Genomic DNA, 26,826 nt, shown 5'->3' with positions numbered 1-26,826 from the left:
GTTTGCTGTTTTCTTCATGCATGAGCTACAAGATTTTCCTGAGCGTCAGCACTGTTGTTTGTTTTCAGATGTTTGATTTCCAATTCACTAGTTGTAGCAAAGTCCAGACGATTGACCGGCTTAACATAAATTAGTCAAGTCTTGCACTATGGACTCAGATTTATTCACAGCTATTTTATTGCAATGAAATTTTCATTATATGCATATTATTATTGAAAACCAATATTCTGGATTAATGCGAGTGTCATCATCTGCAAGGTGGACTGACTTCATCGTCACTCCTCCCAAAGCTTTTAATGCAGTCACACCCATTCCTTCCACATTTCGACCATATCGTTGTGTACTAGTGGCGCTATAAACATCTGGATAGTTACTCGACGCAGCAAGGGGAGACTTGAAATGAGACCATAGGAAGCACCAGGTATGTGCAGTTTCTTCTGCTTGTTATTTATGATAACAGGATTCTATGAAGGTTGCTTTTATTTATTTATTTTTACTTCTGTTATTTTATGGAAACCATACACAAAACATCACCTGTAATGGGATGAGTGTGTTAGTTGTGTTTATGAGTTTCAATTTCCAAGGGGTATGAGGAGTTTGAAAAAAATTATGATTTTTTAGATAAAGAAATTAAGAATTTCTGCTTGTTTGCTAATAATAAAGGATCATTTCCCAAATCGTTTTTTTAATTATAATTATTAAGTTATAATTGCTTGTTTAGTAATTTGGAATGCAGTGGTTTTCCATCTTTATTAAAATAATTATATACTACAGATTTTACAGAAATGAAAATCAATGTTTTTTATTTTTAATACGTATAAGCAAATGTATAGCGGGTTCATGCAATAGTGTTTTCTTTTTACATTTGGTTTCTTCTGTAGACCACAGTCATTTGTAGATCAACTAAAAAGTAGGCCATCTGAAAATGTTTTCATTTTAGATGCACCTTCAAATTAGATTTTATGTTTTAATGTGTAACTAGTATATTTAATGAAGTTCAATTAATAAACTCTGCTTATTAAGTAGTATAATACAATGTTGTGTGACTTCTTCATGACAGAGATGAGCATGTGAGAGATTACCATGGAAGCTGTTGGAGGCACGACCTTGGTCACTCTTCAGAAGATCTACTACCCGCTTCTTTGCGTGATGGGTATTCCAGGTACTTGATAGTATTTTGTTTACTATTTTGCCAATTTATAGCAACATTTAACATTTTTAGCTATTATTTGGCTTATTTTTTTCCCCTCCAGATTTGTTACATTTATAAGTCATGGGTAGCCCTACTTCAGTGACAAATAAATATAGATATTTTTTTAGATTCAAAACAATAACTCAATGCTTAGAAATATGAACTAAAAGAAAATCACACTTTGCACATTACAAAAACTGTTGAATAATCACATTGATATAACCATACTGTATTAAATCAATCCCCAAAATAAGGAAAATGGCGGTCAAGTAGTTAACATGGACAGCAGGACAACAACAAAAACAAAACAGATCATTACACAAGATACTATCCTGTTTATTTAGATGAATCACCCCGAGTTATTTAGTATCAAGTATTTAATTCAAAACGGCACTGTAGCTTTCAAATCATCGACGGTCATTTAGTGCCCTCTTGTGGCGGATGTACGCACTACAGTTTGGTATAATCTACAGAATTTAATATTGCTTTACTGGAGCAGATTGATTAACTCTACTGTGCAAAAAAAATAAAAATAAAATATATTACTATATATTTTTATATTTATTTATATATATATATATATATAGGGTTTGATTCTGACTTTGTTTCTCAGCAAACCTCTTCACCTTCTACATGATCCGCTTCCGAAAATGTGGAATGTCTGACACAGCCGTGGTGTATCTCAGCTGTCTCGCTATTGTGGACACCTTCTACCTGGTGTGGGTGATCCTCATCGACCTGACTCTCACCTTCTGGCTGCTGCAGCCCTTCTGGCACTCCTACCCTTGGTGTGGCATCCTGAGCTTCCTGCAGTATGGCTCCCTCTACAGTTCATCGTGGATTGTGGTGGTGTTCACCATTGAGCGCTATCTGGTTCTTCGAAACACAGCGGCCAAGCAGGACTTTTCACAGACAAAGGTCACAAAGTTGACCTGCGTGGCCATCGTGGTGGTGTCTCACTTGGTTTCGGTGCCGCTAGGCTGGATCAATGTTGTTGTACCCACCGATATTACGGTGGATGGAGAAAACGTGACTCTGCCTCGATGTCAATACCGAAATGAGATCTACTCCACTGCCATTGTATGGATAACCACATTTCTCTCTGGAGGTGTTCCCATAGTGCTGGTTATCATCTTTAATTACCTCATTGGGCATCATCTATGCCGTGCCAGCAATCTTTTCACAAAAGAGGAGCGTCGGGTCATACATGGACGCAGCACAAGGGGTATGTTGAGAAGAACCCTTCTCCTGCTGGGAACTGTCTCTGTGGCTTTTGTGGTGCTCAGCCTGCCTCGTTTTGTAACATACTGCATCCTGAGGACCGAGTACAACACGGAGAACTTTAACAGAAACGACTACAGAATCCCCATCAATGTCGCCGGTGATTTTGCTAACATGCTCCAGAATCTGAACTCCACCACTAACTTCTTGCTCTACTGCATGGTCAGCGGTCGTTTCCGACAGGAGCTGCTTCGGGTGGTGACTTGTAAAGTCGTGACTGGGGAGGCTTCCTCCTTCCTCACACAAACGGTGAAAATCTTCTCGCTGTCGGAACATAAGGTCACGGCAACTCACAACCGTGATGTATACCTACCTGCCTCAGATGAGCAAACTCGGGGAAACAGAAATGTACGACACCTGAGAAATTGAGACAAAACACGTCCCAAGAAAGTCTAATTTATATTAAAATTATATATTATTGGAAGGTTGCTTCAGCATGATGATGTTCTTCTTAGCCAGGAACTGTCAGATGTGTTGTCATGGTGACGCAACATGTCCTGACACACCTCTAATAAGAATAACTTTAAACATAAAATTAATAAACTACTACTTACTCCATTATGTCATCTTTCTCAAGTGTGTGCTGCTTTTAGAATCACCTTTCTATTTAAAGGTAGGTTGGGCGTGACGTCAACATAGCCTTGCTCTGATTGGCCGTTGAAGGCGAGGGGGCGGGCAGTAGAAATATTTCCTGTTTGTGTGAGAACAGGTCAAACCTGCGATTAAGGGCGAAGTACTTCCAGAAAGGTGTGATATTTCTTATTCTTCATTTCAATATTTTTAAGCTTCATTTAACTTTTATTTAGATTTTATTTAGAAGATCTACCTGTCAGGTGTTTCCGAGCACTGGTGTTGACTTTGTACTGGTGAGCACATATTCTTATGCATAACTCAGCCCAGGCAAATGTTGTAAAATTAACAATATATATAATTTTTATCGAGTCTTAATCCTTTGTCCTGTGATTCAACTAAAAAAAATGGAAACAAAAATGTAATTGGAAACAGCCTTAGCATGAATGTTTCACTTTCCCCTCTCCTTTAATAAACAAACTTTTGCTGAGGTCGATCGATGTATATTTCTATTCATGTTTTTTGTTTTTAAATTATCCCGTTTCTTTGCAGCAACCACATGGCCACTTCAAAAAGTAAGAAACAGACATTTGACCAAATATTCAGGTACCAATCACACTGAATTGAACTGTCTTTTTATTTTTTTGTGCTTCTTTAGGCCTTTGCACCCATCGGAGCATTCCTATCGAGGTGGATGAAAGCATGCCACCCTCCAGTCTGGACTTTGACTGCCAGAAGTGTAGTGGACCAGAGAACAGTAGAAGCTGGGAGCAGACTGGGGAATTGGACATCCATGTCAAGCGAGAGAGACTTCTTCAGCATTATTTCCAGAGTGAATTAAAAAATTCACCTAGCTCTGGCCAGAGCGCCTCTGTTTGGCCTCAAAGACTAGGAGAAAATAACCATGGTGGTTTTATGGAACCTCAAAACAGGCTTGATTGTTCGTTGGATGATGGCGATGGTTTGGAGCAACCTCTCCCACTCATGTCGGGTGTCAACGCTGGCCACTATGTCCCGTCACGCTTCCCAGCTGCACATATTCATGGCCAATGTACGTTTTTTTTTTATTATTATTTATTTAATACTACCCCACTGGAAATTTCTGTTCTTCACAAAATTTACCGTATTTTCCGGCCTATAAGGCGCACCGGACTATAAGGCGCACCTTCAATGAATGGCCCATTTTAAAACTTTATCCTTATATAAGGCGCACCGGACTATAAGGCGCACCATTAATGCATCATGTCAGATTTCTAATCATTCTCCATTTTATCTTTTTTATTTCAACTTCAGACGGAACAAATTACTTTATAATCATAAAATAATGATCCATAGTCTTTTTGAGTCATGATTCATAGTCTTCAACGGGCCACTTATGATTGATTTCATGACACAATACTTCGGGCCAGTTTGAATTTAGGAATTTGGTCCATATATAAGGCGCACCGGACTATAAGGCGCACTGTTGGTTTTTGAGAAAATTTTAGGTTTTTAGGTGCGCCTTATAGGGCGGAAAATACGGTAATTAAAATGTTGTTTTTAGAGGAAAAAAACTTCAAATTACAAAATCGCTTCTCAAATGAAAGAGCAAAACTGTTCAAATTTTTAATTCCAGTTTTGTCAGCTTGTATTTGAGTGTCTACTATTCTTTCTTTGCAGGCGTCAGTCCAAAGCAGGAGAGTTGTCTTGGACACTGTTTGTGTCCACACCAAAGGGCTCGACCTTGGTATTGAGCATCACTCATTTCTGTATTATTTTACTGCAACTCTAATTTCTGAATTTTTTTCTTCTACAGTAACCATCCAGGACACAGAATGCAATATCACAATATTCCAAATCCCCGTCAAGTACAACCTGGGGCAGTCCCCAAAGATGTCATGTGTGAGGTCAGTTTAGATTATCGTCTTCAAGCAGATCCGGTACCAGCTACGAGGGAGATCAGGAAGACTGTCACTCTCCCTGATGAATATAGTAAGTAACACTTAGTAAATGTATTTGTTGTATTTACTTGTGTGGCTGGATGGAAATTTGCAATTGTCTTTGTGTATTTGTAGGAAATGTTTTCATCACATATTCAGTGGACACTGCTGAAGAAATGACTGGCTTTGTTAAATTTCTAACAAGTCAAGGCTTCAAAGCGGCTGTAGGCTCCAAACTCTCGTCACAATCGTCCCTTCTCAAATGCTATATACACACCTCCGCTGTCGATTTATTTATAGATTGACATATTTGATACTCCGTCCATACGGATGGGCTTCACCAGATGGATGGACAGATTTTTGAATGATGTAAGTCCTAGATTTGTAGAGTAAAATTAAAGATGCCATCAATTGATCATGGAAATTTTCCAGAAATCCGTCCTCATCATTGTAGCAATCAGCCCCAAGTACAAGGAGGATGTAGAAGGGGATAATGACGATGAGCACGGGCTACATACCAAGTATATCCACAATCAGGTGAGCTTTTTTCTTTATCTGTACAATATTTGCTTCTCTTGAGTGCCTGCCAAACCATCAAGTGTTGAATGGTCTATCTAGGGCAGGGATGCTCATCTGATGGTCCGTTCCATTATTTATTTATCTATCTGTGTCTTTATTTATGTATTATTGTTATTATTATTTTTATTTATTTACAAACCCAGAACATTTTCATTGTGAAATGTATGATCAAGAGTGAAATATTTTAGGAGCACTTCTTTTTATTTATTTGATTTTTTTGCTGTTGGTGCAGATCCAGAATGAATTCATCCAACAAGGCTGCCTGAATTTCAGACTTATACCAGTGTTATTTTGCAATGCAACAAAAGTGAGTAAAACATAAAGAAATGCCCAAACAACATTATAACCCTAACCTTGATAATGTGCTGAACTCCTTGCACCGATGTGAAAGTTGTTGATGTATGTAATTGGGATTTCCCCCTCCCTTGTTTTGTTTCGGGGACAGAGACACGTCCCCAGTTGGCTTCAGAACACGAGGATCTACAGGTGGCCCCTCGACACGCAGGACCTTCTGTTACGCCTGCTTAGGGAGGAGCGTTACATCATCCCACAGCCAGAAGCATCCCTCACTCTCACAATTCGTCCACTCTGAAAGAAATGACACACAAACAAGGGAATTTGACATTTCCAATGATTGTGTCCACATAGCTTGGTCTATTTGATTTACGATCTACGCTGACCTAATATTTGCAGTGTATTTCATTCTAAACAATTCTGCCTGCATGGCCATGTTTGAAATGAGAATAGATCATTCCGTATCAGGAACAGAAGCGTGGATACCGGATTATTTCAATGAACGTTGGGTTACATTATGAATAACTATATTTACCACAAGGTGGCAGCAAATCACAAATGATCAAAGCAACCCAGCACCACTTGGCTCTAAAACAGAAAAAAAGTAAGACGTAATGGCCTTTATGTTTTATTGACTGTGTTATATATGATAGCAGCAATTCTTGTAGGACAATATCATTATTTCAACTAAACCTCGAGTTGCCATTCATTCCAACGGATATTATTAATTATTAAGTATTAATTTCAATACAGCACTCCTTACAAGCTCAACTTTAGCTTGCAAACTGAGAGAAGTCCAGGCCAGCCAGTCTGTTTCCTTGACCTAAGTCAAAATGGTTTGTTCACTTTAAGTGCTGTGTTTCACCCGCTTTATCAGATCCTGAATGAGGCCACTTCCTGCCAACGCCCGGCCTGCCAAAGCCAATAAATCTAGCTTTTATCGTTCCCCAAATACCTGCCACTCGTCTCAGCGTTATCTGCCCAGTCCAAAGCAGCCAGGAACTGACCGATGTGTTTTCATAAACAGCAATAAAATATAATTCCCTCCTAAGACCTATCTTCAAGTCGTATTTTCTCCCGCTGTCATTTGGAGGACTATCAAAGTCAAAAGTCAAAGTCAGCTTTATTGTCAATCTCTCCACATGTCACAACACACAAAGAGACCGACCGACTATGTTGAATTAGCTATGTCAGCAATTTCCACTTTTTATAACAGGTATTCTTTACTATAGGCTTAAGTCACTGCCTGAGATGCTGTTTATTTGTTCACCACAAAACTGTTTACGATAAAACACGGGGTCAAACTCAAGGCCCGCGGGCCAGATACGGCCCACCACATCATTTTATGTGGCCCGCGAAGACAAATTGTGCATCAAATTCGTGTGTCATGACTAGAATTGTAAATGTTCTTCACTTTAAAAAAAAAAAAAAAAAAAATTAAATATTTGACCAGTTTTTACTAGTCTGATTTGAAAACGAGTTCTTTGTCAGTTGGTTTTGTAGCTTATACTGTATATAATATGAGGTGCTCATACATTTATTTGGGTTGACAGTCATAACGGCCCTCCAAAAGAAACTATGAAAAAAAATGAGTTTGAGACCAAGATGTATTTATTCGCAGGGGTCGAACACCTCACGACGAAAGGCGAGCGCCAGCATCAGGGCAACTCGTTTGATTGCAATGAATTCATTCTGGAACTTTTCTTACTTTCTCGCGTCATCGTCGTCGTGCTCACAAAGGCTGGGGGCTCGCCACAAAGCCGCGGCGGAGCGCGTCCAATGGAGAAAGGCCAAATGTGCAGAAGGCTCGTCAACTTTCAAAGCGCCTTTGTGGCCTTTGACGCTCGAAACTATACATGCTCGAGATCTGCTCTCTTGTCTTCACATTCGCCGAAGCCATTGAAGAGAAGAAGCGACGATTCAGCCAGCCCAGCCAGCCCAGCCAGCCAGCCCAGCCAGCCAGCGTTCGACTGATCGATCGATCGATCGATAGCCACCAGATGGACACGTTCCGGCTCTGTTTCCGCCTCCTCCTGCTGCTCCTGCTGCTGCCCCCGGTGGCGCCAGGTGACGCGCGCGGGCCGTGCGACTTTATTCGTCTGATTTGGACGCCTAGTGTTTTGTCTGATGATGCTGGTGATGATTGAGTTGGCCTCCAAACGCGCTACTTTGGTGGCCGCCTGAACGCTTGTGCTTTTCCAGATGACTGTCCTGATTGCAGTGGCGCCGATGACACCACAAAGGCCTGCAAGTGCAAAATTGGCGGCGAACTCAAGATGATAATCAACCCCGACGCTGCCGCAAACGAGTGGAAGGACCCGAATAACAACGTGATTAGTGACGGCGGCAGGTACACTTTGCCTAGCGAGAAGAAAACCCTGACGCTCAAGGATGTGAAAGCTGAGGATGCCGACAATGTCTACACGGCCACCAAAGCCGACGACAAGACCCAGTTGTTCAAAGTCATCCCTTTGGGTGAGTTTGATGCTGCCTGGCTGTCTGGCCGCCAAGCTTTTTGCGAGAAAGCCAAAGAAAATGTGTAAAGATGATTCGATGCTTGCGAGAGGGAGGGAGTAAGGGGGCTCGAGGAAAACAAAAGGTGACCAACGGGAGTGCCTTTGCGTGCGTGCCGTCGCCCGAGCCAGCAAGCCAGCATGCCAGCCCGATGAGTCGGTACTTTTTGCTCAGCCAGCCCGACCCGTGTGTGTAACTTCTGTGCCGTCTCTGCTTTTCTGCTTCTGACAGTCGTGTGCGAAGCCGAAAACCAGCCGTGCAAAGTGGACCAGGGCCAAAACGTCCGATTGAAGGCTGGCAACAGCGCCTACTCATGGGTCCTCGAAACCGAAGCGAAAACAACAGTAGAGGGTAACTTGGACATCACCGGCGTGACTGCGGCCGACGGCGGGAAGTACCAGGCCAAAGACAACGCAGGCAGCGTGAAGAAGACCATCCAACTTAGTGTTACCGGTAGGTTGCATGTCGCCGAGCAGTCTTGCGCTGCTTCCTAACCCTAACTGGAACGCTGTGCTGCGCCGTGCCCGGCCAGTGCCCGACGACCCAAAGCAAACGCCCGCCGACTCGAACCCCCGCGGCAAGTCTGGCCGCCAGCTTGCGGTCAAAGCCAGCAGCGACGGCCCTGCCAAGGTGGGCGCCCAATGGAGCCTGGAGTGCGTGGTCACCCAGAACGACACCCGCGTCACCCACTTCACCTGGTGGAAGGACGACAAAGTGATGGTTGGCCAAACGGGGGCCAAAGTCGTCTTTGAGGCCCTCAAGGCCATGGATGCGGCCAAATACAGATGCAAGGCCGGCGACGACGAGTCCCTCAACTACGACTTGACAGTTGGTGAGTCAGGCAGTCAGGGAGGGAGGAGTGGCCTGGCCTGGCCTGGCCTGGCCTGGCCTGGCCTGGCCTGGCCTGGCCTGGCCTGGCCTGGCCTGGCCTGGCCTGGCCTGGCCTCCAGGTGACCATGTTTCTTTTCCCCAAGTTGGCAGCGGTGCCGTGGCGCCGTCCTCCTCGCTGCTGCTGACGCTGAGCCTGCTGCTTGGCCTCCTGTGCTGCTAGATCTTGGGCCGCCAGGTGGGCTCGGCGCACCTGCTCGCCTACTCCTCGCTGACGGAGCGTGCTTCTTTTTGTTTGTGCATGCAGCTCGTCCGTCCGTCCGTCCCCGGCCGGGAGACAGACGCCAGCTCGGGGCGCCCGCCGCCGCCGCCGCCGCTGGTCACCCAAATAAAGCAGACAACTTTGCATGCTTCAAGTTGAAATAAAAATAAGAGTTTGAAATCCTTTAGAATAGGAATAAGGAATGCTTAACGATTTCCTTGATGTGGCGCTTGAATTTGTTTTGCTACGTGGCGCTGCATTTCTTTCTTTTCTTCTGCTTCAGCAGTAAATAAAAATGCATTCAATGCACACGTGTGCGTGCGTCCTACTTTCCCTTTCACCTTGTTCAGTGGCGTAGCCAGGAATTTTTCCAGTCGGGGCGCGCGCCCACAGGAAAAAAAATCGAACATCACCCACGCTGATCGCTAAAACAACATCCGGGTCCGGGAGGCAAACGGGGAATGGATAACATGGCGCACATAGAATAGCGCAAGCACATTCGCGCAAGACTGAAAAAAAAAAAACGGCATGAAAATGAAGAATCGAAAAAGCTCGATTTTTTTTCAACCGGGGCGCAGGGAGTCCTTAGCTTAGCTACGCCAGTGATCTTGGTTGACTTTTTTTTTTTTTTTTACTACATTTCAGCTGTATAATAACCTGAGAACCCCGTTAGTCGCATCACTCCTATACACAGTGAACATTATACATTTGCAATATACACTCATGTAGATAGAACTATGTTAATGAAATTGTGTAAGCTCAGTTGTATGCAATCGTGAGTACAGTTTTGCCTCACACATTATTGACGAGAAATACAGTAGAGGGCAGTACTGTCGTGGAAAAAGGTCAGTACTAAGTAGTATTTGTCTTGAGTAAGACTCGTTCTCGAATTGATTCGTCTTACGAGTGAGGACAAAGACTACACTCGTATGTGGACGATTCAGCACACTAGCAGGACATCGAATGAATCTTAAAGGAGTCCAAAAACAACATTCCAACATACTTCCAACAACGGACAGGCTTAGCAAGACAACACTCCTTCAAAATAAGCGCTTTAAGGTGTCGTTTTCATGGCATCAAATAGCGCACCTATATTTTATTTTGAAATCCTTTGCCGGAAACTGATGCTGCAATCTAACTTGCCCCAGTCGGACACTTCTCCGTAGTCGCCTCATAAGGAAGTGCGGGCCTGGAGGGAGCGCCAATGGAGGGGGCTGTCGGCTTTGGCTACTCGTGGTTTGGGCAAAGACGCCGCATACCGGAAGGCCAGGGGTACGTCTTCCTGGCTGAAAACAAAAACAGCCATGCACTGTTAAAAATCACGGGACAGTCGCCGAGCAACATGGAGCCGACAGCGAAGGAGAGTCGTTGTTTGCTGTAGCTCCACTGCTGCAGTAGAATTGGGCATTATTAGAACGCGTCGGTGACGCGGAACCTTTTGTTCCTTTTCTTTCCCAACCGGGCGTCCCCTGCGCTTCGCCGTTTCGGAGTGACAGCACCCGGGCCGGCTTTTCTCAACTGGTAGTCGAGTATTTCTTCCCAAATGGACTCCTAGGAACTGTTTTTTCATCTATTTTGCTTGGTGTGAAGCGGCTACAGCAGTCATGTTTGCCGTGCGCATCGTCACCGCAGACTACTACCTGGCAAGTCCAATAAGAAACCTGGACGTGTGTTATTCCGAGTTCAGGGAAAGCGACGTGAAGAAGGTGCCAGTGGTGCGGATATTTGGAGCGACGCCCGCAGGTTAGTCAATTATTTGTCACCCTTTTGTCAGAGAAACCACAGTACCGCGTTCTCTTTACACCACGCGGCACGAGACGTGGAGCTTGCGCGGGCGGTCTGTTGCACACGCGCTTTCTCACGGGACCGAAAACAACAAAACCAACGGGAGACTGTGCAGCTACGAGATTACACCATGACATGCCAGTGGAGGTCATTTAAGTGTGTGGTGACACATTATTGTCAAGCGTGGAGCACCATGGAAATTCAAAATCAAATTCCAGAAAAACCTCATGAACTGAATACAAGGAGAACATGTGGAGAAACCTGACATCCCTTTGTAAAGTGAAAAAGGGGGGTGTTCCTTTTTCTTCACCAAATAAATGGTGTGCAGCGGTGACTTTTTCCGCTGTCTGCGTGGTGGAGAAAAGTAGGACGATGCGTGGTTCCTTTTTCAGTTGAAAACACAGCGTATTTATTTTACAAACACACTGGCGGTAAACGCAACAACTTCTCCGTCAGTCAATCCCATACAACAGGGGTCCCCAAACTTTTTCCTGTGAGGGCCACATAACCTTTCCCTTCTCTGATGGGCGGCCGGTGTCAGTTTGTAACAGAAAAAGTGTGACGATCGTAGGGGAGCTTAAAAAAATTCTTGTTTTCCAGAAAGCCACACATAACCAAATAACGGTTATTTAATAACCCTTTCCAGGTTCTTTACAGAAAAAAAGTCAGGAAACAAATAATAACACTATTAATGAAATAAATAATAACTAAATAACCCTCTCTGAGTTCTTCACAGAAAAAACAACTAAAAAAATAACTAAATAACTATCTCTGGGTTCTTCATAGAAAAAAACCCATGGAATATTAACTCTCTGTTGTGCCATGCACAATCTTAACAGATGAAAGTTCAGCTCAGTTGTCAGAGCAGAACCTCTCTGACACATATGAGCAGTCTCTTAAAGTTCTTGTGTTCCTTCCTTATAATCCTTTTGTAGGTTCCAGTAGGCTTGTAGACACCGCTGTCTTTTTTGTTAAAGTTTGATAGTGCGTCATAGTCAGGAGTAAAATTTGTTGTGGTAATTCTTAGGCGAGATCCGAGGTGTTGGTCCGTTTACCTCGATCTGTGACGGGTAGATTTTGACGTTCATGTGGCTGAAACTGCATCTGAAAGCTCAGCGCGCGAATTACAAGAATGCTGTCGTCACAGCCCACGCTCTAAATTCGGGACTGATACAAATAGAGCGCGAGTGCGCCATGTCCGTACACGCACTTGTGACACGGCTTCCGGTAGTAAATGCGCAGGCGAGCGCTTCCCCATCTACTGGGGAAACGCAGTCATTGCAGGCAAAATGACCAAAAAAAAAGTTTAATAATACAATTTGTTCAGGGTAACAAACAAAAAGGTAAACAGAATTGGTACCTTAATACACACAGTGAGTCTAAGGGCGGACATAAACAATTAAACTTAACACACCCACTCGTACTTAACTCACTGTGTTATCTAGAAAAACAAAACAAAACAATAACACAGTTTGCCTCTTTGGGCCAAATAAAACAATAACACAAATACACTCTGCACATTTAAGTACCAAACATGTCCTGAGCAAACCTTCTTAGTTTAAGTTTAGTAGCTGGTTTAGTTAACACGTCAGCAACCGTTTGCTCAGTAGGACAGTACTCTAAGATTATCTTCCCACTTTTTGCATGTTCTCTGATGAAGTGGTACTTTATATCTATATGTTTGCATCTTTGCCTGCTTACTGGGTTTCTGGCTAGTGCAATAGTACCTTGATTGTCTTCGTACACTTTAGTTTGTGCATACTCGTATTTGTCTATGCCTCTCAGCAGCTGTTCTAAGTAGATACATTCCTGTATAGCTGATGCTAAGGACATATACTCTGCTTCGCATGTAGACAAAGCCACAGTTGATTGTTTTCTTGTTTTCCAAGAGATGAGCGCGCTCCTCTCACTCATGTTGACACAAAATCCTGTTGTACTATGCCTGTCTGTTACATCTGATGCCCAATCCGCATCACAGTACACTCTTAGACAGGGGTGGGCAAACTTTTTGACTCGCGGGCCGAACTGGGTTCTAAATTTGGACCGGAGGGCCGAACCAGGAGCAGATGGACGTAGTGTTTGTGTGAAGTAATATAAGCGACCTGTAAAGGTCATTGCATAAAAGATTTTGGCCTTTAGTAGGTAGTAAAGCATGGATATTCACTAAAAAACTGCTATCGGTGATTCTCATAAAATACGACACTGTTATTATGAATAACAGTCTCCATCACTTCAGTGCCTGCAGGTCAGATTAATGAAAGATGTTTATCTTATGAGATCACATCAAACGCCAAACATTCTGACCAAATATATCATCTTGAAGAATCGGTGAAAGCATACATCCAAATAAAGTAATCAAAACTGCAACACGGTGAGGGGTATCTGAAAATCAGAGCAGAGTTTGAACTCACAAACATCTGGTAACAGAGGTGAGGACGTCGCGAACGTCGAGCCAAATTGGTCACTCTTTTTTTAACATTCGGCACTCACTTCTTTTCTTCGGGCCACTCATTTTAATGGAAGGATTCCAGGGGAAGGTTTGTGGGTGGCTTTAGCGTAAAACGGTATCTGTAAGCTCAGCGCGCGAATTGCAAGAACGCCGTCGTCACAGCCCACCCTCTAAATTCGGGGCTGATACAAATAGAGCGCGAGTGCGCCATGTCCGTACTACTGAGTACGCACACGCACTTGCGAGTGTGCACCGAGCTTTCCGACACGGCTTCCGGTAGTAAATGCGCAGGCGAGCGCTTCCCCATCTACTGGGGAAAAGCAGTCATTGCAGGCAATATGACCAAAAAAACGTTTTAATAATACAATTTATTCAGGGTAAAATCTATCCCTAAAAAATGGTTTAACTTACCAAGGTCTTTCATTTTAAACCTGCCTGCAAGCATCCCTTTTACACTGTTTAGTACATTCTCGCTACTAGCTGCTATTATGAGATCATCCACCCATACTAGCAAAATAACCTTCTCATTATCTTTTTCTCTTGTGTACACACAGTGGTCTGCTGAGTTCGGTTCAAAACCATTTTCACTCAGATATGTATGTAACATCACATTCCAGTTCCTGCCTGATTGTTTTAAACCATAAAGAGACTTGTGCAATTTACATACCATTTTTTCACCATTTTCAGACTCTTTTTCATAACCTTGTGGCTGCTCCAGCTATATCTCACAGTCAATTGGTGCATGCAAATAAGCTGTCTTAACGTCCATCTGGTGTAGAATAAGATCTTCTTGCGCCGCTTTTTGCATCATTATTCGCACACTTGTCATGTCGGCTGTAGGTGAGAATGTTTCCTCATAGTCAGTCCCTTGTCTCTGACTGTAGCCTTTTGCCACAAATCTTGCCTTGTACTTGTCTGATCCATCAATGTCACTCTTGAGTGCATAGACCCACCTACCACCCACTGCCTGTTTACCCGGTGGCAACTGGGTGAGGGTGAAGGTCTTGTTTTCCTCCAGTGATCTCATCTCCTCGTCCATTGCATTTTTCCACTGCTTTGACTTGGATGACACTATGGCGTCTCGTAGGTTTGAGGAATGTCGCATACGGCTTTGTAACAAAAGTCCACGCATGTTATCAGTTTGTCAACCGTGTCCTCGGTCTCAAACTCCTGTCGGTGGCTTGGAAGTCTCCTGTTTCTCGGTGGGTTCCTTCTAATCTCAGTCTCAGCAGCTCTACCCCGTGGTGTACGTTCAGTCATGTCAGGTAGAGCTCTGGAAACATCACTTTGGGTACAATCATCTGGCACATACACACATTCATCATCAACATTTTCATCCTTGTTGACCCTGGGATGTACCTCTATGTCATTACATCCTGTATGTGACTCAGGTGTTCGTGTTTCCTTCTCTTTGGCTGCTTGGGTGAATTTGACCAATCTATGCTTCTGAACCTTCTCTGTATCTGGATAATACACCAGGTAAGCTGGGCTGTTTTTGTCATAACCTACGAACACACCCTGCTCGCACCTTGACTCTAGTTTGCCTTTCGCTTGTTTGTAAGCAAAACATACAGATCCACATTTTTGTAGTTTGGATACATTTGGTTCCCTGCCGTTTAACAGTTTGTATGGCGTTTTCTTTGTACGTCTATTGTAACATCCAGGGCTCGAAACTAACGATTGCCCGATTGCCCGGGGCAAGTAGCGATGGCAGACGGGCAAGTAGAATTTTTTCCTCACTTGCCCGAACTTGCCCTGCCATAATACCATGTTTTCAAGCTGTAAAAAGACGATTTTGTGCATAATTTCTCGCAACTTCTGCCGCTTCTGGTCCGACATTTTGTTTTCTAGGGAGCGGTTAGTTTCTCGTGTAAGTCTGCAATACATTGATAACGGCAAAGCGCTTCGTAATTAAATGCATGCTCCCTCACCCCGTCCCTGGCTCTTCTGCGCCTGCGCACCAGCAGAGCTTGTTTCCGGTTGGCGGATACGAAGGCATATGAAGGCAAAACTTATAGTGTTGTTTTTTTTATGGCAAAAATGTGTCGGGCAAGTAAAAATCCACTCAAAAAAAATTCGGGCAAGTAAAATTTTGTTTCGGGCAAGTAAAATTTTCTCCAACTTGCCCGAGGGCAACTTGGGCAAAAAATAAGCTTCGAGCCCTGACATCTGTTTCTCACGTAAGCTGCTGTTTGGATAGCGTAGTTCCACAGCGTATCTGGTAGCTTACTCTCTATGAGAAAACACCTGCCCATATCATACAGTGTTCTCCACCCTCTTTCTGCTGTACCGTTTTGGTGGGGAGAATATGGTGCAGACGTCTCGTGTTTAATTCTATTTATCCTCAACAATGTCTGGAAGTCTCGACTTGTGAACTCAGTTCCGTTATCTGAACGGATACATTTTACTTCCCCATAAGGTGCTATGTCTGCTAAGAACCGCTCTGTAGCCTGTACTGTATCTGCTTTAGACATAAGAAAATACACCAATATGGTCCCTGAGTAGTCATCGGTGAAAGACTGTGCATATCTGTGCCCTTCTATGCTTGGTGTCCGCATGGGACCCGCTAGGTCAGTGTGCACTAGTTCTAAAGGCTTTTTAGCTTTACTATCTGGCTCTCTGTTCCTTGTCTGGGTGAATTTTCCCTGTGTGCATACCTCACAGAATGCGGGTTTTACTGCACTGCCTTTTATCTCCATACCTTTGACTACACCTTGTGATCTTTGTACATCATCGTAGTTACAATGTCCAAAGATCTCGTGCCAGGTTTGCACATCATGACTCACACATTGTTTACATTTATCAATAACATTCTTTTCAATGGTTGGCAGATAAAACAAGTTACCACTCTCATGGATGTCAAACCTGCTGCCGTCTTTGGTAACTATGTGACGGTCTCCTTTCTTGAAGGTGATAGTCGCTCCTCCATTTGTTGCTCTTGCCACCGAAAAGATGTTGTGAGGATATGAGGGCATGTACAACGCCTCTCTCAGCTGCGCTGTCTGCTGGCGCCCGGCATCGTCACGTAGGTAGATCACCGCTGTTCCTCTGCGTTGTGCTATTCCACTGCACTTGGTCCCGTCGGCTAGTTCCACTGAATGAGACTCAGGCTTGAATGACTCGTCGAAGTTGGTGAACGTCTGGACGTCATTCACAATGTGAGATGTAGCTCCCCCGTCCACCATGATGCCTTTCATCTTCACGTTATCTGACAGTCTCTTCTTTTTCATGTGCTCGGCTTTGAAAAGTTGATCTTGGTTACCAGTCTCTCCCTCTGCGGTTTGTCTCGCTCCATCTTGAGTCCTCTTTTTCCTGCATATGGACTCTTGATGCGTGTTGCTGTTGCAGTAACTGCACCAAACTTTTCTGGTACATCCTCTTGACTTGTGCCCTTTTGTTCCACATCTGTAGCATGTCAGGTCAGCGGAATCTTCACCGTTTCTGTTGCTGATGTGCTTTTAAGTGGAGCCTCGGCTTGGCTTCACACAAGTTTTCATCACATTATCTGCAGACTCTATTAGTTTCATCCTCTCAGTTTCTTCATAAATCCGTAGCCTTCTCTTGAAATCGGTAACTGTATCTTCATTTTGTGTTACATGTACGGCTAGTGGCTTGAAGGAATCAGGTAGGCCATTTAACACCATTGCTATGGTCAATCCATCACTCATAGTCTCACCTGCATCTCTCAGAGCAGTAATCAGGTTTTCTGCCCTTATCATATAGTCTGTTACACTCTCGTTACCTGTCATGTTCAGTCTGGTCAACGAGGTATACAAGTTTATGATTCTTGGCTTGCTTTTTCCTGAATAATGTTCTCTGAGCATTTTCAAGGCTTTCCTGCCATCATCAGCTGCATCATGTCTGATAAGTGATAAGCTTTTGTCATCTAACAGCCTTATCAGCTCTGCATAGCAGTCAGCATTTTTAGCTACATCTTGGGCTAATTCCTCTTCACTGGTGTCGGTTGCGGGCTCATTCAAAATTGTCCTTTTTAACTTACGGATGTGCAAGTGTCCCAGGAATCGTGTTTCCCATAGTTCATATTTATCTTCTGAACCGTCAAATAACATCTGTGCAGCAATGATTCCTGCTGTTGTGCTTGCCATTTTTCTTCTTGTTGTTGTTGACGCGCCACAGTCACTCTAGCTTGCTAAAATACTTTTCACTTGCTAAGCTAGGTTGTTTGCTTCTTTAGCATTTACAACATGCAAATATCGCCACTCACGTTTCACTTCTTCCGGGAATCTAAACACGTCCACTTATTTCCAGGTGGTTGGTACATGGATAGCTTTCTTGTTAGCTTGTCACAAGTTTCACGTGTATACTTCGCGGTAACTTTTTCCAGTCTTTTTACCGATGCTAACGTTAGCTCATGTCCAAACCTTCTCTGGGCCCATAACCTGTAAAGTGAAAAAGGGGGCTGTTCCTTTTTCTTCACCAAATAAATGGTGTGCAGCGGTGACTTTTTCCGCTGTCTGCGTGGTGGAGAAAAGTAGGACGATGCGTGGTTCCTTTTTCAGTTGAAAACACAGCGTATTTATTTTACAAACACACTGGCGGTAAACGCAACAACTTCTCCGTCAGTCAATCCCATACAACAATCCGCATGTCCGTTGTCACAGGACTTTCTTCCCCGGTAGCATCAATGTAGTGACGTCATTACCGTATATAACAAACAAAAAGGTAAACAGAATTGGTACCTTAATACACACAGTGAGTCTAAGGGCGGACATAAACAATAATACTTAACACCCTTAAAAAAGAAAGGGCCAAATTATTTTTAAACGATCACCAATTTTGCATAAAATCCAAAATATTTTGCATCATAAGTACAAAACCCTTGTGCAAAACTTTCAAAACAGCCCGTAAGGAGTATTGTAACGTGCATACTGAATAAAGGTTGGAGTAACTGATTGGATTCACTGACTTGCATTTACAGTACATGCTGTTCTCTTTGACTTTCTCACACACACACACACCTGCTCTGCAGTACACAAAGTTACTTATGTGGTCTCAAATCGAAGTACTCTGTACTCATGTGAGACATTTAATACCAATACATTTAACGTTTTCTAATGTTACTCAACTCCAGCTGTATCACATCTGTAACACTGCCTTAACCCACTTTGCAATTCCGCCCTTTTCTTTTCAACACACGAAATACCCTGCCGCTACATTTCAGCTTATTGTCACCATGGCAACAACCTGAGGTGGAAGCACACAAATGATTCGGAGCCGCTGCGTCTAGAGCAGGGGTGGGCAAACTTTTTGACTCGCGGGCCGAACTGGGTTCTAAATTCGGACCGGAGGGCCGAACCAGGAGCAGATGGACGTAGTGTTTGTGTGAAGTAATATAAGCGACCTGTAAAGGTCATTGCATAAAAGGTTTTGGCCTTTAGTAGGTAGTAAAGCATGGATATTCCAAACAAGTTTTTTGAAAACAAATGCATTTATTAACAGCATTAAAAAAATAAAAATAATAATTCACTAAAAAACTGCTATCAGTGATGCTCATAAAATACGACACTGTTATTATGAATAACAGTCTCCGTCACTTCAGTGCCTGCAGGTCAGATTAATTATTGATTATTATTGATTATTGAACTGTCTTTTTCTTTTATTTTTTTTGTGCTTCTTTAGGCCTTTGCACCCATCGGAGCATTCCTATCGAGGTGGATGAAAGTATGCCACCCTCCAGTCTGGACTTTGACTGCCAGAAGTGTAGTGGACCAGAGAACAGTAGAAGCTGGGAGCAGACTGGGGAACTGGACATCCATATCAAACGAGAGAGACTTCTTCAGCATAATTTCCAGAGTGGATTAAAAAAATTCACCTACCTCTGGCCAGGGCGCCTCTGTTTGGTCTCAAAGACAAGAAGAAAATAACCATGGTGGTTTTATGGAACCTCAAAACAGGCTTGAAGTTTGCAATTGTCTTTGTGTATTTGTAAGAAATGTTTTCATCACATATTCAGTGGACACTGCTGAAGAAATTGTTAAATGTCTAACAAGTCAGGGCTTCAAACCGGCCGTAGGCTCCAAACTCTCGTCACAATCGTCCCTTCTCAAACGTCCCTTCTCAAATGCTGTATACTAGGGGTGTAACGATTCATCGATACACATCGATTAATCGATAGAATGCTCTACAATTTATTGAATCGATGCTAAACGTAAATATCGATTTATATCGCCGTGTTTGACTTTGTACATTAGACGCGACTTTATTTTGAAATCCAGTTCATTGTTGCTTGCTTCCTCTTTCCGGGAGCAGTGCGCCCGGCGTTGTTGTGTTGGGAGCAGAGCAGGCACGTGAAAGGGGAGTCGACAACTAGTACGCGGCTCCTGGGCTGGTGCTATGGCTAGTGTCCAAAAAGCCGAGGAAATTTGCTCCCCTTTAGGCTTCAAGTCATTCGTTTGGAAGCACTTTGGATTCCAAAGAAAAGATGGCTCAACGGACAAGACGCGTGCAGTTTGTAAATCCTGCCATGCGGTGATCAAATATTCAGGGAGCACAAATCTCGCCGCACATTTAAAGAAAAAACACGACATCAAAGTTCAGTGTTAAAATAAGCACTTTGTATACTACAATACTCTTGTAATTTCCTGAAAAAAAGAGTTTGCAGTACCTTGTTGATTTTGCGTATGAATTGTTGTAAATCAGGATATTGTTCTATATTTTTTATTTAAGAAAATATATATATATCGATCGTAGAGCACTATATCGTGATATATCGTGAATGAATCACAGCAGGCTTTAAGATATCGGCAAATATCGTATCGTAGTTCTTTGTATCGATATATTGTATCGTGACAAAACCCGCGATTTACACCCCTACTATATACACACCTCCACTGTCGATTTATTTATAGATTGACATATTTGATACTCCGTCCGTACGGATGGGCTTCACCAGATGGATGAACAGATTTTTGAATGATGTGAATCCTAGATTTGGAGAGTAAAATTAAAGAAGCCATCAAGTGATCATGGAAATTTTCCAGAAATCCGTCCTCATCATTGTAGCAATCAGCCCCAAGTACAAGGAGGATGTAGAAGGGGATGATGACGATGAGCACGGGCTACATACCAAGTACCGTTTTTTTCCGTGTATAGTGCGCAAAATGTAACGAATTTATTGTCCTAAAATCTGGGGTGCGCATTATACATGGGTACAAAAAAATTAAAAAAAAATTTTTTTTAAATTTTTTTTTTTTAGAAAACAAAACCAACAACAGGACTGACCGACAAAGTCGTGGAACAAAAAGACAGGGTGACATTACCAAAGACAGGAACAGAAAGCAAACAGACATCATGACATCATCCGACGGTGAGCGAGGGGCAGACAGGACTTAAATACAAAACACGTTACATCGATTGAGGTGACACAGGAAGAGCGGGGTGACACGAACAGAAACTATGGCAACCTAGACACATAGCAAAACTGGGGACGAGACATGACAAATCTCCCCCGAAATAAAACTCACCTTTCTTCTTGTTTGTTGTCAATCGCGCATCGCATTCAGCCATCCTGCCCAACACACTTAGTAAAATTCATAATTGACGACACATCGTTTGATGCGATGGTGCAATCGATGGTGTGTTATTGTCAAATATTGTTTGTTTTTTAATCTCCATCGCGGACCGGACGTCATACGGAAGCCGCCATTACAGACACGTCAGCTATATAAAGAGCGAGAGTTCAGTTCTCCACCTATTAGTTTCAATTCACAGTTTAATTAGCAGTTTCAATCAGCAAATAACAAAATGCGTATTACAGGTAATATTTTATTTCACAACACTTTGCCTTGTTCCTTTCGTCTCTGCTGTTCACTTCAAACACGCTCCATACGACCGCAATGCTCTTGTATCAGACGCTCGCTCGATCACCTGCTAGTTTGCCGTCTGTCACAATGTACCCTACACAAATCCGAAACATTTGTTGCGGCTCCGAGTCACGACGAGGGGCAAGTTTTGGTTTCCAAGGGTGTTTTTATTCCTCTTCAACGTCTCTCCCATACAGAGCCGCCGTGTGCGCACGGAGCGCGGTGGTGCGTTTAGGGGCAGTCGGAGAAATCAACGCCAACAAAAAAAATTACATCCACCCTAGTTAAGACCATACCAAAGACTATAAAAATGGGACCCATTGCCTCCCTGCGTGTGTGACGATCATTGGGACTTAAAAAAAAAAATAATTCATAAAAATTGGGTGCGTATTATACATGGGTACAGGCTTTTTTCCAGCATCAGCATGCCATTTTTAGGGTGCGTATTATACATGGGGGCGCACTATAGACGGAAAAAAACGGTATATCCACAATCAGGTGAGCTTCCACAAGTGCAGCATTGGCACATGTTTGCAGATTTTTTTTTTTCTTTATCTGTACAATATTTGCTTCTCTTGAGTGCCTGCCAAACCATCAAGTGTTAAATGGTCTATCTAGGGCAGGGATGCTCATCTGATGGTCCGTTACATTATTTATTTATCTATCTGTGTCTTTATTTATGTATTATTGTTTTTATTTATTTACAAACCCAGAACATTTTGATTGTGAAATGTATGATCAAGAGTGAAATATTTTAGGAGCACATCTTTTTATTTATTTTATTTTATTGCTGTTGGTGCAGATCCAGAATGAATTCATCCAACAAGGCTGCCTGAATTTCAGACTTATACCAGTGTTATTTTGCAATGCAACAAAAGTGAGTAAAACATAAAGAAATGCCCAAACAACATTATAACCCTAACCTTGATAATGTGCTGAACTCCTTGCACCGATGTGAAAGTTGTTGATGTATGTAATTGGGATTTCCCCCTCCCTTGTTTTGTTTTGGGGACAGAGACAGGTCCCCAGTTGGCTTCAGAACACGAGGATCTACAGGTGGCCCCTCGACATGCAGGACCTTCTGTTACGCCTGCTTAGGGAGGAGCGTTACATCATCCCACAGCCAGAAGCATCCCTCACTCTCACAATTCGTCCACTCTGAAAGAAATGACACACAAACAAGGGAATTTGACATTTCCAATGATTGTGTCCACATATCTTGGTCTATTTGATTTACGATCTACGCTGACCTAATATTTGCAGTGTATTTCATTCTAAACAATTCTGCCTGCATGGCCATGTTTGAAATGAGAATAGATCATTCCGTATCAGGAACAGAAGCGTGGATACCGGATTATTTCAATGAACGTTGGGTTACATTATGAATAACTATATTTACCACAAGGTGGCAGCATATGACAAATGATCAAAGCAACCCAGCACCACTTGGCATTAAAACAGAAAAAAAGTCAGACGTAATGGCCTTTATGTTTTATTGACTGTGTTATATATGATAGCAGCAATTCTTGTAGGACAATATCATTATTTCAACTAAACCTCGAGTTGCCATTCATTCCAACGGGAGGCCCAACAATGTCATACACTAGAATTTCAATACAGCACTCCTTACAAGCCCAACTTTAGCTTGCAAACTGAGAGAAGTCCAGGCCAGCCAGTCTGTTTCCTTGACCTAAGTCAAAATGGTTTGTTCACTTTAAGTGCTGTGTTTCACCCGCTTTATCAGATCCTGAATGAGGCCACTTCCTGCCAACGCCCGGCCTGCCAAAGCCAATAAATCTAGCTTTTATCGTTCCCCAAATACCTGCCACTCGTCTCAGCGTTATCTGCCCAGTCCAAAGCAGCCAGGAACTGACCGATGTGTTTTCATAAACAGCAATAAAATATAATTCCCTCCTAAGACCTATCTTCAAGTCGTATTTTCTCCCGCTGTCATTTGGAGGACTATCAAAGTCAAAAGTCAAAGTCAGCTTTATTGTCAATCTCTCCACATGTCACAACACACAAAGAGACCGACCGACTATGTTGAATTAGCTATGTCAGCAATTTCCACTTTTTATAACAGGTATTCTTTACTATAGGCTTAAGTCACTGCCTGAGATGCTGTTTATTTGTTCACCACAAAACTGTTTACGATAAAACACGGGGTCAAACTCAAGGCCCGCGGGCCAGATACGGCCCACCACATCATTTTATGTGGCCCGCGAAGACAAATTGTGCATCAAATTCGTGTGTCATGACTAGAATTGCAAATGGTCTTTACTTAAAAAAAAGAAAAAATAATAATATTTAACCAGTTTTTACTAGTCTGATTTGAAAACGAGTTATTTGTCAGTTGCTTTTGTAGCTTATACTGTATATAATATGAGGAGCTCATACATTTATTTGGGTTGACAGTCATAATGGCCCCCCAAAAGAAACTATGACTAAAATGGGGCCCGCGAAAAAAACGAGTTTGAGACCAAGATGTATTTATTCGCAGGGGTCGAACACCTCACGACGAAAGGCGAGCGCCAGCATCAGGGCAACTCGTTTGATTGCAATGAATTCATTCTGGAACTTTTCTTACTTTCTTGCGTCATCGTCGTCGTGCTCACAAAGGCTGGGGGCTCGCCACAAAGCCGCGGCGGAGCGCGTCCAATGGAGAAAGGCCAAATGTGCAGAAGGCTCGTCAACTTTCAAAGCGCCTTTGTGGCCTTTGACGCTCGAAACTATACATGCTCGAGATCTGCTCTCTTGCCTTCACATTCGCCGAAGCCCTTGAAGAGAAGAAGCGACGATCCAGCCAGCCCAGCCAGCCAGCCCAGCCAGCCAGCGTTCGACTGATCGATCGATCGATAGCCACCAGATGGACACGTTCCGGCTCTGTTTCCGCCTCCTCCTGCTGCTCCTGCTGCTGCCCCCGGTGGCGCCAGGTGACGCGCGCGGGCCGTGCGACTTTATTCGTCTGATTTGGACGCCTAGTGTTTTGTCTGATGATGCTGGTGATGATTGAGTTGGCCTCCAAACGCGCTACTTTGGTGGCCGCCTGAACGCTTGTGCTTTTCCAGATGACTGTCCTGAGTGCGAAGGCGCCGATGACCCAAAGGACTGCAAGTGCAACATTGGCGGCAACCTCAAGATGAAAGCCAGCCTAACTACCACAGACAAGTGGACGGACCAGGATAACGACGTGATTAGTGAGGGCGGCAGGTTCACTATTTCTGGCGACAAGAAATCCCTGACGCTCAACTCAGTGGAGGTTGGCGATGCCAACAAGGTCTACACGGCCACCAAAACCGACGACAGCAAGACCCAGAAGTTCAAAGTCATCCCTTTGGGTGAGTTTGATGCTGGCTGGCTGTCTGGCCGCCAAGCTTTTTGCGAGAAAGCCAAAGAAAATGTGTAAAGATGATTCGATGCTTGCGAGAGGGAGGGAGTAAGGGGGCTCGAGGAAAACAAAAGGTGACCAACGGGAGTGCCTTTGCGTGCGTGCCGTCGCCCGAGCCAGCAAGCCAGCATGCCAGCCCGATGAGTCGGTACTTTTTGCTCAGCCAGCCCGACCCGTGTGTGTAACTTCTGTGCCGTCTCTGCTTTTCTGCTTCTGACAGTCGTGTGCGAAGACGACAAAGAGCCGTGCAAAGTGGACCTGGGCCAAAACGTCCGATTGAAGGCTGGCAACAGCGCCTACTCCTGGTTCCTCGGAACCGAAGCGAAAACAACAGTAAATGGCAACTTGGACATCACCAGCGTGAGTGCGGCCGACAGCGGGAAGTACCAGGCCAAAGACGGCAAAGACGTGAAGAAGACCATCCCATTTAACAGTAGGTTGCATGTCGCCGAGCAGTCTTGCGCTGCTGCCTAACCCTAACTGGAACGCTGTGCTGCGCCGTGCCCGGCCAGTGCCCACCATCCCAAAGCCAGTGGCCGACGACTCACAGCAAACGCCCGCCGACTCGAACCCCCGCGGCAAGTCTGGCCGCCAGCTTGCGGTCAAAGCCAGCAGCGACGGCCCTGCCAAGGTGGGCGCCCAATGGAGCCTGGAGTGCGTGGTCACCCAGAACGACACCCGCGTCACCCACTTCACCTGGTGGAAGGACGACAAAGTGATGGTTGGCCAAACGGGGGCCAAAGTCGTCTTTGAGGCCCTCAAGGCCATGGATGCGGCCAAATACAGATGCAAGGCCGGCGACGACGAGTCCCTCAACTACGACTTGACAGTTGGTGAGTCAGGCAGTCAGGGAGGGAGGAGTGGCCTGGCCTGGCCTGGCCTGGCCTGGCCTGGCCTGGCCTGGCCTGGCCTGGCCTGGCCTGGCCTGGCCTCCAGGTGACCATGTTTCTTTTCCCCAAGTTGGCAGCGGTGCCGTGGCGCCGTCCTCCTCGCTGCTGCTGACGCTGAGCCTGCTGCTTGGCCTCCTGTGCTGCTAGATCTTGGGCCGCCAGGTGGGCTCGGCGCACCTGCTCGCCTACTCCTCGCTGACGGAGCGTGCTTCTTTTTGTTTGTGCATGCAGCTCGTCCGTCCGTCCGTCCCCGGCCGGGAGACAGACGCCAGCTCGGGGCGCCCGCCGCCGCCGCCGCCGCTGGTCACCCAAATAAAGCAGACAACTTTGCATGCTTCAAGTTGAAATAAAAATAAGAGTTTGAAATCCTTTAGAATAGGAATAAGGAATGCTTAACGATTTCCTTGATGTGGCGCTTGAATTTGTTTTGCTACGTGGCGCTGCATTTCTTTCTTTTCTTCTGCTTCAGCAGTAAATAAAAATGCATTCAATGCACACGTGTGCGTGCGTCCTACTTTCCCTTTCACCTTGTTCAGTGGCGTAGCCAGGAATTTTTCCAGTCGGGGCGCGCGCCCACAGGAAAAAAAATCGAACATCACCCACGCTGATCGCTAAAACAACATCCGGGTCCGGGAGGCAAACGGGGAATGGATAACATGGCGCACATAGAATAGCGCAAGCACATTCGCGCAAGACTGAAAAAAAAAAAAACGGCATGAAAATGAAGAATCGAAAAAGCTCGATTTTTTTTCAACCGGGGCGCAGGGAGTCCTTAGCTTAGCTACGCCAGTGATCTTGGTTGACTTTTTTTTTTTTTTTTACTACATTTCAGCTGTATAATAACCTGAGAACCCCGTTAGTCGCATCACTCCTATACACAGTGAACATTATACATTTGCAATATACACTCATGTAGATAGAACTATGTTAATGAAATTGTGTAAGCTCAGTTGTATGCAATCGTGAGTACAGTTTTGCCTCACACATTATTGACGAGAAATACAGTAGAGGGCAGTACTGTCGTGGAAAAAGGTCAGTACTAAGTAGTATTT

The 26,826-nt window shown here is 44.1% G+C and overlaps 2 protein-coding genes and 1 long non-coding RNA gene across 8 annotated transcripts; 2 read left to right on the top strand and 1 right to left on the bottom strand.

Annotated features, from left to right (window-relative positions):
• Window positions 1-1,055: 1,055 nt before the first annotated feature.
• Window positions 1,056-19,509, top strand: LOC133146296 (E3 ubiquitin ligase TRAF3IP2-like). 4 transcript variants are annotated; one of them, XM_061269824.1, is made up of 11 exons: window positions 3,167-3,220; window positions 3,280-3,339; window positions 3,596-3,618; window positions 3,702-4,094; window positions 4,703-4,769; window positions 4,839-5,014; window positions 5,098-5,186; window positions 5,263-5,331; window positions 5,395-5,499; window positions 5,774-5,848; window positions 5,987-6,888. In XM_061269824.1, exons 3-11 carry the CDS (start codon window positions 3,603-3,605, stop codon window positions 6,131-6,133), a joined length of 1,137 nt encoding a protein of 378 aa, XP_061125808.1. In that variant the 5' UTR covers window positions 3,167-3,220; window positions 3,280-3,339; window positions 3,596-3,602; the 3' UTR covers window positions 6,134-6,888. The 4 variants fall into 4 exon arrangements, 3 of the variants coding, with proteins under 3 accessions (XP_061125807.1, XP_061125810.1, XP_061125808.1); XM_061269823.1 differs by lacking the exon at window positions 3,280-3,339 and having other exon boundaries at window positions 3,129-3,220; XM_061269826.1 differs by having other exon boundaries at window positions 3,160-3,339; window positions 3,581-3,618.
• LOC133146297 (uncharacterized) lies at window positions 7,026-26,267 on the top strand. Of its 3 annotated transcripts, none has more exons than XM_061269827.1 (5): window positions 7,026-7,902; window positions 8,038-8,310; window positions 8,581-8,802; window positions 8,882-9,181; window positions 9,324-9,746. In XM_061269827.1, exons 1-5 carry the CDS (start codon window positions 7,692-7,694, stop codon window positions 9,398-9,400), a joined length of 1,083 nt encoding a protein of 360 aa, XP_061125811.1. In that variant the 5' UTR covers window positions 7,026-7,691; the 3' UTR covers window positions 9,401-9,746. The 3 variants fall into 3 exon arrangements, with proteins under 3 accessions (XP_061125811.1, XP_061125813.1, XP_061125812.1); XM_061269828.1 differs by lacking the exons at window positions 7,026-7,902; window positions 8,038-8,310; window positions 8,581-8,802; window positions 8,882-9,181; window positions 9,324-9,746 and adding exons at window positions 24,294-24,429; window positions 24,565-24,834; window positions 25,105-25,317; window positions 25,397-25,717; window positions 25,845-26,267; XM_061269829.1 differs by lacking the exons at window positions 7,026-7,902; window positions 8,581-8,802; window positions 8,882-9,181; window positions 9,324-9,746 and adding exons at window positions 25,105-25,317; window positions 25,397-25,717; window positions 25,845-26,267 and having other exon boundaries at window positions 7,930-8,310.
• LOC133146298 (uncharacterized) lies at window positions 21,920-24,226 on the bottom strand. The gene is made up of 2 exons (XR_009711346.1): window positions 24,084-24,226; window positions 21,920-22,654 (listed from the first exon to the last, which is right to left on the bottom strand). It is a non-coding gene; the product is annotated as an uncharacterized LOC133146298 (long non-coding RNA).
• Window positions 26,268-26,826: the final 559 nt, after the last annotated feature.

The sequence above is a fragment of the Syngnathus typhle genome, linkage group LG22, assembly GCF_033458585.1.
Source record: "Syngnathus typhle isolate RoL2023-S1 ecotype Sweden linkage group LG22, RoL_Styp_1.0, whole genome shotgun sequence".
NCBI classification, from domain to species: Eukaryota; Metazoa; Chordata; class Actinopteri; order Syngnathiformes; family Syngnathidae; genus Syngnathus; species Syngnathus typhle.
Note: the sequence above shows the minus strand (reverse complement) of the source record. Positions and strands in the feature narration are given on the sequence as shown.

Bases quoted from the DNA above. Each gene is read 5' to 3' on its own strand.
- LOC133146296 (XM_061269823.1), top strand. The intron at 4,770-4,838 runs GTATTGAGCATC...TTTCTTCTACAG, and splicing joins CACCAAAGGGCTCGACCTTG to TAACCATCCAGGACACAGAA. The intron at 5,500-5,773 runs GTGAGCTTTTTT...CTGTTGGTGCAG, and splicing joins CCAAGTATATCCACAATCAG to ATCCAGAATGAATTCATCCA.
- LOC133146297 (XM_061269827.1), top strand. From the start codon at position 7,692: ATGCTCGAGATCTGCTCTCTTGTCTTCACATTCGCCGAAGCCATTGAA. The intron at 8,803-8,881 runs GTAGGTTGCATG...GTGCCCGGCCAG, and splicing joins CATCCAACTTAGTGTTACCG to TGCCCGACGACCCAAAGCAA. The intron at 9,182-9,323 runs GTGAGTCAGGCA...CTTTTCCCCAAG, and splicing joins CAACTACGACTTGACAGTTG to TTGGCAGCGGTGCCGTGGCG.